Below are 13,115 nucleotides of genomic sequence, written 5' to 3' on the forward strand. Positions count from 1 at the left end.
TCGACTTATACATATGTCGTACGGGCCTATAAGACATAAATGATCACTCGTATACTGAACAGAGGCCGACAAGGCCATACAATCTTTCACGTACATAACATATGTCTACAAGCCTCTAAGAGTAGATAAATACCATAAAGGTCGGGACAGGGCCCCACCATACTAATCTATAAATGTCCAAATCATACTGACCAAATAAGCAACTATGGAGCAAATGGAGCGCACCTACACCTTCCGCTGAGCTGATAGCCTACTTGGAGGACTCTCAACCTGTCTATCAGGACTTGCGAGCATGAAACGCAGCGTCCCCAGGCAAAAGGGATGCCAGTACAAATAATGTGCCGAGTATGTAAGGAATGAAAATCAAGAAATAAAAGACATGAGAGAAATATGGAGTAAACGACTCAACATGTAAGTCTGAATAGCTCCGTGAATCAGTTCATATTTATAATGTCATGCATATGTGTATAAATGTCGTACCATGCGTAGGTATATGTGTACATAAAATCATCAAACCTTTGAGGGCATCCCATCAAATCATATCGGCCACCTGGGCAAATTATCAACATATACCAACTGATCAGGTGGTGGTGCATATATAACACCGTAACCTTTTCCCATATCCCATATACATATAATATACGCGTATATAACTCCATTTGGTTATGGGTCAATGTACATGTATAAATGAATAAAATGCATAAAGAAATATGTTAATAAGATTTCTCGGAACGTTATAAGATCAGTATGCTTTTCGGATAAACTTTATCAACTATGTATTTTTCTAAGACCCATGAACAAATGATATAATATTAAGACACATGGGGAATCAAGAACATAGGCACCTCTAGTATTTCTATGAATAGAGTCATTTATGAAAGTTATGAATTTGTTCATTTCGTTTGTATCTTATGGATCATGCCAAAAGGACAAGAGGGATAGCCTTAACATACCTGGGCTGATTCTCTTGACAATCTTTCCAACACTCGTCAAACGCGACAAAACATGTAACGGTGGATTGAAGAAAAATTCGTATGCTGTTCTTGAGAATGATTGTACCAGGCTCCCTTAGAATTGCAAATCCCGTTGCTATTGCGCAGTATAACTTCGTGTGAAATTTTTGCTGAAGATCCGCTACTTTGCTTAATTCTAATCCACATCTCTTTATGAATTAGAGGTCTTATACCTTAGTGGGTGTGGGGCCCTCTAAGGTGATAACTTAGCCTCTAAATATGACACCTTATCAAATGAATTAAGAGTCATTAATTTGGGCAAGGTTTGCTGCCACATTGGGGTTCCTTAGTCTTATCCAAAGACCTTAATTAATTATCCACTAATTTTTTAATTATATTATTAATCTCTTATTAAACTAATAATTAACCAATTATCCACATAATTAAAAATTAACTCAAATTACTTAAAATACTACTCACTTTTAACAAACTTTATGTACTCTACTATCATGGTCATGTGGTACCTTGTATGACACTAGTCCATAAATAAGAGGTATTATAGCTTGGACCGTATTTTATCTCAAAATGACAACCTTTAACGGAACTCATTTTCTTTGATATGTTTACCCTTTCACCTTCACGAATTTACTTATCCCTTGTTTGAAATAGCATAAATGCTTATAACATCAAAAATAATCTCATTCCCGAGTCTACGTCGATTAACTTACGACGAAACTTTAACGTACGAAAATGCGGAGTGTAACATCTCATTTTCGAGATTTCATCAACTTACTTATGGCGTACTTTCACATACAAAAACATGGGGTGTTACATAATCAGCCTTATCCATTTGAATTGGAAGTGTTAGCATTTTGAATTGGAATTTGTTGGTTTTTTTGTGTATGAAAGTTGGGGTTCTCATTTGTTCCAACATTATTTGAGCTCTAATAAAAGTTGGTAGGTCAAAGAGATGTTGTTAGTGTGTCAGTTGGGAAATATCATGGCTGAGCTTTGAAAGAGAGTCTGCAAGGTAGTTTATTTCCCTGTACACATGTGAGCACTTGAATTCCTCACACTGGTTGCACAGGTTTATCAGTTTCTGCAGGTGCACCAATTTTGCACAGGTTCCAAGGGGATTTAGTAGCTTTGTTGATCCAGTGGATGAGGAGAGAAGAATCAGCTTCTAAGTGTATCTTGTTGAAGTTATTTTCCAGGCACCAATTTATACCTATGATGACTGCTTCAGTCTCTACCGAGTTATTAGTTCCTTCCCCAAGGGGGCTTGCTATGGCATGTATGAATTCCCCCATGATGATCCTCAATGATGATCCCTGTACCAATCTTTCTTGGGTTGCTAAGGGCACTATCATCACTGTTCATTTTCACAAAACCTCTCTTAGGTTTTTTCCATTTCAACTAGGAGATAAAGGTGTGATATTGTAGCATTTCTTCTGTGGAATACAAATCAGTCAAGTTGATAGACCATTGAATATTGGGATAGGTGAGTCCGAGGAGAAGGTTGATGTCAGAATTGATGGAGAAGTTAACTTTGATCATAGATGATTTCTTTGCTCCATATTTGGCACTACATATATCTTTTCATAGATTCCAACAAATGATGATAGGAATAATATCCAAAAGAATCTTTTGCACAACATTATCACTCTTCTGCATCCACCATTTCATTAATAGCAACTTGAGGGCATAACTTTAAAATGAAAAGTAGTTGCTCCTATAAAGCTCTTCCAGATAGCTTTGGCAAAGTGACCTAAACTGAAGATGTGATCCACTTATTCTGCTTGAGGGCTGATGCAGCACACACACCCCCCTGTTGGTAATTTATTTCTTAGATCTCTCCACAAACAAAATGACCATTTAAAGGGTATCTTCTTATGCCATGTCAACTTATTGGTAAAAAGAACCCATCTCTTCCTTCTAATCACCTCATATGCTGAAGCACAAGTGAACTTACCAGACCTGGTAGGTGTCCATGTAGGTTTATCAGAGGTATGTGCTGAGTAATTGATGGGGATTTGAAGAATCTGGGGAATTTTGTGAGTAGGAGCATGATTGTTGAGCTTTTGAATGTTCCAGTTTCCTGCTTCGTAGAATTGGGAGACAGTGATTTTGCCAAGCCTTCCTCCTGTAGTTTTGAAACCTTCTAAGGAACATGTGCCAGAAGCTAGCATTGCATGAGTGCAATCGCCAGAGAATGTGTGCTTCAGCTTCTTTCATATTACTCGTCATCTTTTTCCATGTTTGCGATTGTGTAGAGTGCCACTTCATAAAAATTGAATGTAATCTCTTATAGTATTTTGCTAAAAAGAAGGTTCTCCAAAAGGATTTCTTAGTTCTGAACAACCACCATTGTTTGAATTCCATCGACTTACATACATCAGCAATAGTTCTGAAACCTACACCCCCCAAGATACTCGGTCATATGCTGTTGCCATATCAAGCTTGATTATAATATTGGTCTCAGTGTTTGGCTTTTTAATATCTTGGACAATTTCACGTGCAAGCATAATGTCCTCCAAAATGCATCTTCCTTTAACAAAGCCAGATTGATTAGCTTAGATGATGTTTGGTAGAATTGGAGCAATCCTCGAGCAGATTAGCTTAGATATGATTTTGTTGATGAAATTACTTAGACTTATAGGTATAAATTCAGTCAAGGAGTTAGGAAATTCTACTGTAGGGAGAATGACCAAAAAAGCATAGGTCATGTATCTGGGCATAACACAACCTCCAAAGAACGACAAAACCATGTTCAACATGTCATTCTTGATTACTTCCCAGCAGGATTGGATGAATTTTCCATTCATTTCATCAGGACCAGCTGCACTAGTAGGGTTCATAGAAAAGACTACATCTTTATGTTCTAGCATGGTAGGGTCCTTGGAGAGTTTTGTATTGTCTTCATTTTTTATCATAGTTGGAATGCAGGGGAGGAGATCCTCTCTAATTAGACCTCCAGGTTTTGTGAATTGTCCTTCAAAGTATCTACAAGCAGCCTCACCAATGGATTCATCACCCTGGATCCATTCTCCTTCCTCATCATTGATCATAAGGATATAAAGTTACCTTCTTCTTCCTCTGATCAAGCTATGAAAATACACGGAATTGGCATCCCCTTATTTAAACTACTGTAGCTGAGTCTTCTATTTAAACACACCCTCTTCTAGTTTCAGGAACCTAATGTATTGAGCCTAAAGATTATGAAGGTTGTTCCTATAATTAGGATCCTTGGTAGCCACCTATTTTTCTTTATCTTCTTTAACCTCCTGTTCATACTCTTTGGGTTTCTGAAAGATATCCCCACCAATTACTCAAAGCACTGGCCAATGCCTTGAGTTTCTGGTGAAAGGTCCACATAGCATTACCATTTACTATCATGCTCCACACCTCTTGAACTAAAGGCATAAAATTCTGATCTTCACCCAACAATTGAGGAACTTGAAGAATTTCTTGGTTGTGTTTAGTCTCACATGCATCTCCATAAGCAGAGGAGAATGTTCAGAGCCAGCTGAGGCCAGATGAGTGATGGTAATAGCAGGAGGAGAAATTAGCCAGTTGTCATTAGCTAAACCTCTGTCCAATCTGTTCCAGACTAGAGAGCATGGACCCCTTCCATTAGACTAGGTGTATCATGGACCATAGAAACCCAAATCAACCATACCACAGTCTTCAATCATATTGAGAAAGTCTATGCTTTTATTAATCCGATAAGGAATTCCTTCAATCTTTTCTCCCATGAAAGTAATAACATTAAAATCTCCTTTTACACGCCAAGGTAAAGTGCATATAGTAGATCTAAATAACAATGATGTAAAATGTGTCTCAAGCTTCGACATGTTTCAACTCAAAAGTCATCTGCGATTCATCCTGGTCCAGAAGATTACCAATGAATTCATGAACCCAAAAAACCCAAATTTTGTTATTAACATTGGAAACTACTTGGTGCATGGATAGTTGGATTATAAAAAAAATAAGACGGGCATTATCTAAAAAAGGTTCAAGCACAACAATAAAGGAAAGTTTTTGGATTTGTTTGAGTGCTTTGAGCCTCTGAATAACACCAGAGGTTCTTATACCTCTACCATTCTAAATTATTGTACTGATTATTTAATCATGGTGGGGTCTTTTATGGTTTTATGGGACGTTACTTCTTGGGATATTCTACTTTTGGTCAGTCTGGGTGAGGTTCTCATCCTTGGTGATCCACCATAGGGAGCTATGACACTTTCCTGTTCAGAGGTACCGTTCACTGCTGCTACAAGGAGGTCGCAATGTTGATCTTCATCAAGGTTTTTATTAGTATTATCATCATCATTATCTCAGGCCCTTATTAACGCTTCTTCAGGTTGAATGGGTCTATTTTCATCTTCTCAATGACATGATGGAGAGAACATGTCTAAAGAACATTGTCCAACCACCATATCAACATGTATTCCTGATATGCTTCAGTTGTTTTTGTTGATATGGGCATGCTAGGATGATCATGCGTAGCAGTAGATACATGGGTAACATTGTTGTCAATCACATTGCCTTCAGCTTGACTGTCTCCTTTGTCAACTAGCAATGGCTGAGAAAGTTAAGGATTAGCTAAATGGCCAATCATAGAGCCAATGTAGTCTGCAGTCTTGCTAGTCTCCTTTACAATGCTCCATCTTAGCTTAGAAGGATTTTGAATGCTGATCTAAGGAACTTTAGAAGGACCATTTGGGAAGTTCCTCAGACTGTTCTGTAATATTAATCCTTGCATTTCTTCTTCTGATATCTTTTCTCTTTTTCTGATTGGGTTTATTCTTAGCCTTTGGGGGCTGAATTTGAATATCAGATGCCACATGATTTCTTACTTTGGCCGTTTTCCTTAAAACAGACTGATCATCTTCCTCAGAACTGATCACCTCATAATATTCTTCCTCATCGAAACAATTGGCATTCTCTAAAGGATGGCTAGTGGTAGTAGGAGGTAAAGGGTCCACCCTATGATTGATCACAGGTGTCAAAGAACACTCATACAAAACATGAGGAACACCCACCCCCTTTGGAATCCCATCCTACATGGTTAGTGATTATTCATGACAACTCTTCTTTCCTCCATTGACTTCAGCAAAAACAATAGAGGGAAGGGGGAAATAGGAGTAAGATTCTGAGCAACAGAGTCAACACCCCTTTTTAAAGCAACTGGATGTTCTTTAAGAGTTGAAGTAGTCATACCTGAACTTTGGCCAACATTATTCTTTTTATGTTTGGTATTATCATTTGCATGTTGTTGCCTTTTCATGCCATTCACCTGTTGTGTAGAAGTTCCTTTGGTAGGACTATTTGGTGTTGTTTTTTATTCCGTTGATGTTATACTTTGAAATATCTTCTTTTTCGATTCTGCCATTTATTTGTTTGAAGGGATAGCCCCTGCATTTTGGGGCTCAGTTGCATTTTGATTATCTGTAATTCTAATTTCTTTGTCTTAGTTTTCTTTTTGATTTCCTAGACTCTGTGACCCAAATGGTATTCCAATGATGTTTTGTTGTTGTTGATCCTCCTTGATGCCTTCATTCATAGCAATTTCCTTTCTTTATTTGCTCTCTTCATCTTTGATTCTAATTGGATAGGCATGTAAAATATGGTCCAGGTGCTTACAATATAAGCAATAGTCAGGAATATTTTCATATTGCACCTCCAACTATATTTTATCCCCATTTACATATTTATTCTCATAAAACCTCAACCAAACATGATGTGACCTTACCGTGGTCAAATCAATCTTCATTTTTATTTTAACAGCACTTCCTCTAGTCTTTTGGAAAGACGCCAGATCTAAATGTAAAGCCTTCCCAGCAGGAGAATGAAGTAAATTCAGGATCTCCATATAATAAAAATGCCAAGGTAATTCAGGTATGACAACCCATATAGGCACAATGGGTGAGTCTTATGCAGGGTTGAAGGTATGTGTGCAAGCTTCCGGTTTCATCATTTGTCCCAGTATGTACATGAATTGCCTAGTCCAGATAGTGATGTGGTCATACTCATTCTCCAAGTCTATGCAGACTGTTCTAGCACTGAAATTAGCTATCTTGACTCCACGTTTTAGCTCAGTATAGGTGACAAATCTTCTTTTGATGACCTCCATTCTAGGCATAGTGTTTGAGAATTTTCCAATCACCCTAAACCTGCAGCTAGCTGCTAACTTGATTATGTAATCATTTTTGTTGAAATGAAATCATGTTGCCCTTGTTTTGTGGTGATCTTGGGCGGTGTGAACTCAATGGGTTCTATTTTTGACTCATGCCTTGCTTTTAATTTGTTACATGAGAGTGAGTAACTATTGGTGGTGGTGGTGCAGGGGGGTTGGTAGGATGTTTATGATTCGGGGTGGTTACATGTTGTTGGTTTTTGAGCTAATGAGAGGTGTTTGCTTCGGTGTGGGCTGTTGTATATGGGTCTTGATATGAGAAGGTTTGTCAAAGTTAGAGGACACCTTGGGTAAGGTATTTTTATTAGTGTTAGGTTGGTGTTTAAGTGAAACAAGGTCTGAGGTAGTTAGCTGGGTACTTTTTCCTTCCACCAATAGCTGAATTGCGGGGAATTAAACTGATGGGGGTTGAGATGGGTTAAATTTGCTGTGGGACTAGGGACATAAGTTCATTAGCAGCCGGAGGGTCATTTTCAAGAGATAAAAAAATAGTGGTGGTTATGGAGTTCAAATTATTATTTTGGCAGGGAAGGTTACCTGAATTTGTGAAGTTAGTGCTCAATTGGTATTGAATATCAATCTCCATGATATCAGGAACCTCTTCCAATTCACCTAGATGTCTTGTATCACCTGGAACACCATGCCCGACCAACTATAACTTCTTAGAATATTTTTGGAAGCTTAGAGTGGTCGATTCCTGTGATGAATTGGCTTGAAACTTTGCAGGCATGTTCCTCCCGCCCCTTTATAAACATCTCCAATGGTTGACTTTCTCTGAATTGAGCTGTAGGGGAGATTGTCATTTTTTCGAGCACCTGGAGCAGTTATATCGTCCATGATCATCAAACTTAAAATTGATAAGTTTGGTTGGTACCCATATGGAATTGGAGCTAAAGTAGTGTTTTCCTCATCAAGATGAAGAGAATAGCTTTGATTTGGCTCAATTCGGACCACACGAGCATGGTTTCCGACCAAACCACTATCGATAAAGAGTTACATACCACCAGAGCTATCGATTACCACGGTGAAATCGTCTGAAATTTGGTGGGCATATACGTCTTGATGTAGAGAGCAATATTCATGACTTGGAATAACAAAATTTGACCCAAGATTGGACTGGAAGATTTTAGAAGGGTCCAATCGATTTAGAGCTACAGTGATTGCAACGCCTTTTTGCATATATGTAGCAAATAGGAGTGAATCTAAGGATGAGGCTTGGATGGTTGTGTGTGCAATAGGTAGCCGATCTTTTTATGACTACTCCGATAGTTTTTCATGGACGGATGTGGATTATGGGGCCATTCTGGTGGGTGACTGGCAGTAGTACCAAAAATCGCTTAAGTAGAGAGACTTTTAAAATTATGAAGGGGGCACATTTTGTGGATTTGATTAAAGATTAAATCTTTATTGTTTGGAATTGATTTCTATGACCTTTTTGATGTTATTGAGTTATATTTGACTAGATTCGAGTCGTTTGATGTTGGATTTGTATGAAAAAAGGGTTTGTTATTGATTACAGCTTGTCGGGTGGAGGTAAATCTCTTGTATCCTTGTAAGAGAGGATTTTCACCACATGTGATTTGTTTTCTAGTTGCTACATTATTTAGCCCCCATGTAAATGAGAGGCAATAAGTGTATATGCGATAGCTAGTTAATACTAGATATATATGGGATTATGTTATGCTTTATTTGGACTTTATGAATTGTTTATCCATGTTTCATTGATACTATGTCTACGCGATGAATCTAAATCATGATTAGAAACCATGTATCGGGTTTTGGCTTGTTGGTTTGACTTTATACATGTCCTAGCCTTACTTGACTTATGATTTAGTCATTTTTGGCTTCGTTACTCATGTTTGATATTATGATCGGATTTAAGCATATTTAATGGACATATTGAATTTTTATGAAAAGTTTAATTACAAGAATAGCCATGATAATTGTAAGGCCCCGTTAAAATGTTTCTAATGATTTAATATTTTAAAGTACGCCAATGTTATTTGGGAATAACATGTTAGAGTAATAAAGGAGATCCATGGGATAGAACCACATTATTTCGAAATAAAAAGTATATGTTTAAGGTGTGTTGAAGTATAATAAGGAGTTTTGTGAATGGAAAGAATTCGTGTGAAAAAAGTAGGATACATTAAGTGGAAAGGATGTCTCAATTCGCACAAGATCCTACTTCAAATGCATGCTGCTACCAAAATGTAATGACTTATGCGGTGATCTAAAGAACAAATTAAAGCCCTTTGAGTCTAGTTTCTTACGTATCAAACCGTTTGTCATTTGCACATTCCTACAAAAAGTTATGTTCAAATACCCAAAGGTTGGCATGTAGCTCGCTATAGAGCTCGCGCGGCCAGGTCTGTAGCACGCTAGACCAGGCTATATCACTCGCACGGCCAGGTCTGTAGCATGCTAGACCAGGCTATATCCCTTGCGAGGCCAGGTCTGTAGCCAGATCCAAAATTTCAGAGTATCCATTTTTCTATGTTTTAAACCCGACCCTATTCCGTTAAAACACCTATCTTGGACTATTTTGAATATATTTTCTGATATTTTGAGAGTGTGAGAGAGAGAGAGAGAGTCCTAGAGGGAAAAGTGAATATTCATCAAAATTGCTCTTCAACTCTCAGTTAAAACCTTGAAGATTATCAAGAGAGGCACCTAGGTCTTCTTCCTAAGAGGTAAGATTCTACACCCTAACCCTCAATTTCGAATTTTGTCTAGAATTGGGTAGTTAGCAAGATAATGTTTGGGCATGAGAGTTGTTTATTTTACATGCATGTATTATCAAAGGGTGTAGGAAGATTGTTGAGCTAAAAATGGTAAAGATTGGGTTGTGGGATGATAGAATCCTACATAAAAGGACCTTGAAACGTTGATGCACACCTAGTATTTGATAATATTCTCAAATGAGCTAAAACCATGTTCATCTTCCTAATCTTGGTCCAACTTGTTATATTTCTAAAATAGATCAAAGTTGCTAAGAATTCCGGAATATTTTATAGATTAAGGAAGCTCAATTGAGGTATGTATGGCTAAACCCCCTTCTTCCTAGAATCGAATCCCGCGGTGTTCATGTAATTAAGGTAAGACCTTGATCATTATTGAATTGGCTATTCCTAATATGGTTGTGTCAAAGGATATATGTTCAATATTTATTCTAAATGCTTCATCATGTCACCTTGCCATTTAAGGTTATGTTCAAAATAAGGGTTGTTATGCCAAACTGTATGAAACGCCTCTATGTGCCTAAGATTCCCAAATTGTTGTGTTATGTGAACTTAATGTCTTGAACGAGAAGCCTTATTGTTGTTGATAATGATATTTGAATGTGGAAAAAGGGGACTGAAATTATGAAATATGGCCAAGTGCCAAGAATGATTTTGTAATTGTGATCACTGGTGCCAATGAATCGAAAGAATATGAAAGAATTATGATGTGAGATAATTGAAATTATGGTTATGGTTGATGTCTCAAGTGAGATGGTCTAGGCGATCGGGCCATGATCGGACGCCATGGCGCACACATGGTAGTAATTGTGCTAGAAATGATAATTGAAATTGTGGATATGGTTGATGTCTCAAATGAGATGACCTAGCCGATCGGGTTGAGATCGGACTCCGTGTAAGAACACGGTGGTATTGTGGATTGTAGCATATAGCACTAAAGATTACCCAACCTAATAAGATGGAAATTGACTTGAGAACTTATGTGATCATTACTTGATATTTTAGTATTGGTTTGAAGCTCTTATTGAACTCATGACTGTTTTCCCCTTGTGTTATTGTCCATTCTATTGAGATGGTGTTTTAGCTTTACATACTATTCGAGGGCGCTTTTGCTAACGTCCCTTTTGCCGGGGGCGATGCATCTTTAAATGGATGCAAGTGGTTACATAACAGACAGTGTTGATCACAGATAGTGCTGCATCCTCTTCTCAGCAGATTCGGTGAACCCCATTTCATTCTGGGGTCATGTATTGTACCTTTTGTTTATATTGTGGTCACTTTTTGAGGTATAGCCGGGGCCTTGTTGCCGGCACCATATTTACTCTCTTTTGTATCTTTATAGGATCCGTAGACACTATGTGGGTTGTATATGGGTGTTAGGATCCATTCGAACTATAAGAATTATGTATTTTGAGACTTAAAGGCGCAATGGCTAATCAAACGATTTAACATCGTATGTATGTACTTCCTGCTGTATAATTTATGAAATTATGTCTTTTCTTGATCATGGGTGAATTGGGTAGAAAGAATCTAATAGGCTTGCTCGACCGGGTTCACTCGGCTGAGCGCCGATCGTGCTCCATGGTTTTGGGGCGTGACAATAGTCTCTTATTCATGTTATTACTCATCAGCATTTTATTATTATGCCCTGGTGAATTTTCATCATATCATCTCATATGCATATACATGAGTTGGACAGTTGAATATTGAGGAAAGTTGAGAATTTTGGCATCAAGGACATGTAAGCGGATATGATTATTGATGATATTATTAGTGGATCAGGTTTCACGCCGTAACGATGCTTGGATATGAATTCTTCCCTTTAGAGATAGATTATTACCCATGTTACTTTGGGCTCTATGAGCGCACACACCAGATTGGTGGTAGTTTGGACACTTGGTCAATGTCAGGCACATGGATTTGTACTGTAAGGTATCGAGAATGGATCATGAGCATGCATTGGTAGCGTAGACTCATGTATTAGATCTTATATACATTAATATTAGATCATGGGCATGCATTGGTAGCTTAGTGTAAGGCCCGGTAAAACTTTACCAAGAACCCGCTGCTTTGTCACGCCCCATCCTCGGGAAGCGCGACTGACACTCAACCGAGTGAACCCGGTCAAGCAAGCCTGTTAGATACTTTCTACCCAGCTCACCCATGATCAAGAAAATACATGATTTCATTAATTAGACAGAAGGAAGTTCATACATACAATAATAAATCGTTTCATTAGCTATTTCGCCTTTAAGTCTCAATATATACAGATTCTTATAGTCTGAGTGGAACAAGTGATCAAACACAATATATACTTTTTTAACATTCCCAACACCCATATACAACCCACATAGTTTCTATGGAACCTCTAAAGATACAAAAGAGAGTAAAGATGGTGCGGGCAATAAGGCCCCGGCTGTACCTCAAAAAGTGACCACAATATAAACAGAAGGTGCAATACATGACCCCGGAATGAAATGGGGCTCACCGAGTCCGCTGAGAAGAGGATGCAGCACTATCTGTGATCAACACTATCTGTTATGTAACCAGTTGCATCGATTTAAAGATGCAGCGCCTCCGGCAAAAAGGACGTTAGTACCGTCGAATAACACTAGTATGTAAAGCTAAACACCAACTCAATAGAATGAATAATAATAATACAAGAGTAACATTCAAGAATTCAATAAGAGCTTCAAATAATATTAAAACATCAAGTTAAAGATCACATAAGTTTTCAAGTCAATTTCTACGTTATTAGATAGGATGGTTTTTAGTGCCGATATGCCACAATCCACAATACCGCAGTGTTCTTACACGTAGTCCGATCTCGACCCGATCGGCTAGGTCATCTTATTTGAGACATTACCATAATTTCGTTATGATTTCCAGTAGAGTACCACCATGTGTGCGACATGGTGTCCGATCACGGCCCGATCGGCTAGGCCGTCTTACCCAAGACATTATCGTTTTCAGTCAATGATTTCGCATCATACTTCTTTCACATCTTTTCAATTCATTTGCACTAATGGCCACAATTATAAAGTCATTCTTGGCACTTGGCCGTATTTCATAATTTCCAGTTCCCTTTTTCCACATCCAAATATCATTATCACTATTAACAATAATAACGCTTCCCATTCAAGACATTAAATTCACACATGAGCAATTTGGTCATCTTAGGTACATAGAGGCTTTTCATACAATTTGGCATAACAACCTTTA

At 38.0% G+C, this 13,115-nt stretch overlaps 1 protein-coding gene across 1 annotated transcript; it reads right to left on the minus strand.

Annotated features, from left to right (window-relative positions):
- Positions 1 to 3,367: 3,367 nt before the first annotated feature.
- Positions 3,368 to 4,021, minus strand: LOC142175257 (uncharacterized). The gene is made up of 2 exons (XM_075241839.1): positions 3,601 to 4,021; positions 3,368 to 3,501 (listed from the first exon to the last, which is right to left on the minus strand). The coding sequence occupies exons 1-2, from the start codon at positions 4,019 to 4,021 to the stop codon at positions 3,368 to 3,370; spliced, it is 555 nt and encodes a 184-aa protein (XP_075097940.1).
- Between the last annotated feature and the right edge of the window lie 9,094 nt (positions 4,022 to 13,115).

The sequence above is a fragment of the Nicotiana tabacum genome, chromosome 21 (assembly GCF_000715075.1).
Source record: "Nicotiana tabacum cultivar K326 chromosome 21, ASM71507v2, whole genome shotgun sequence".
NCBI classification, from domain to species: domain Eukaryota; kingdom Viridiplantae; phylum Streptophyta; class Magnoliopsida; order Solanales; family Solanaceae; genus Nicotiana; species Nicotiana tabacum.

Coding starts and splice junctions, on each gene's coding strand:
- LOC142175257 (XM_075241839.1), bottom strand. CDS start 4,021: ATGATCAATGATGAGGAAGGAGAATGGATCCAGGGTGATGAATCCATT. Junction 3,502..3,600: donor ATTTATACCTATAAGTCTAA/GTAATTTCATCA, acceptor GCTTTGTTAAAG/GAAGATGCATTTTGGAGGAC.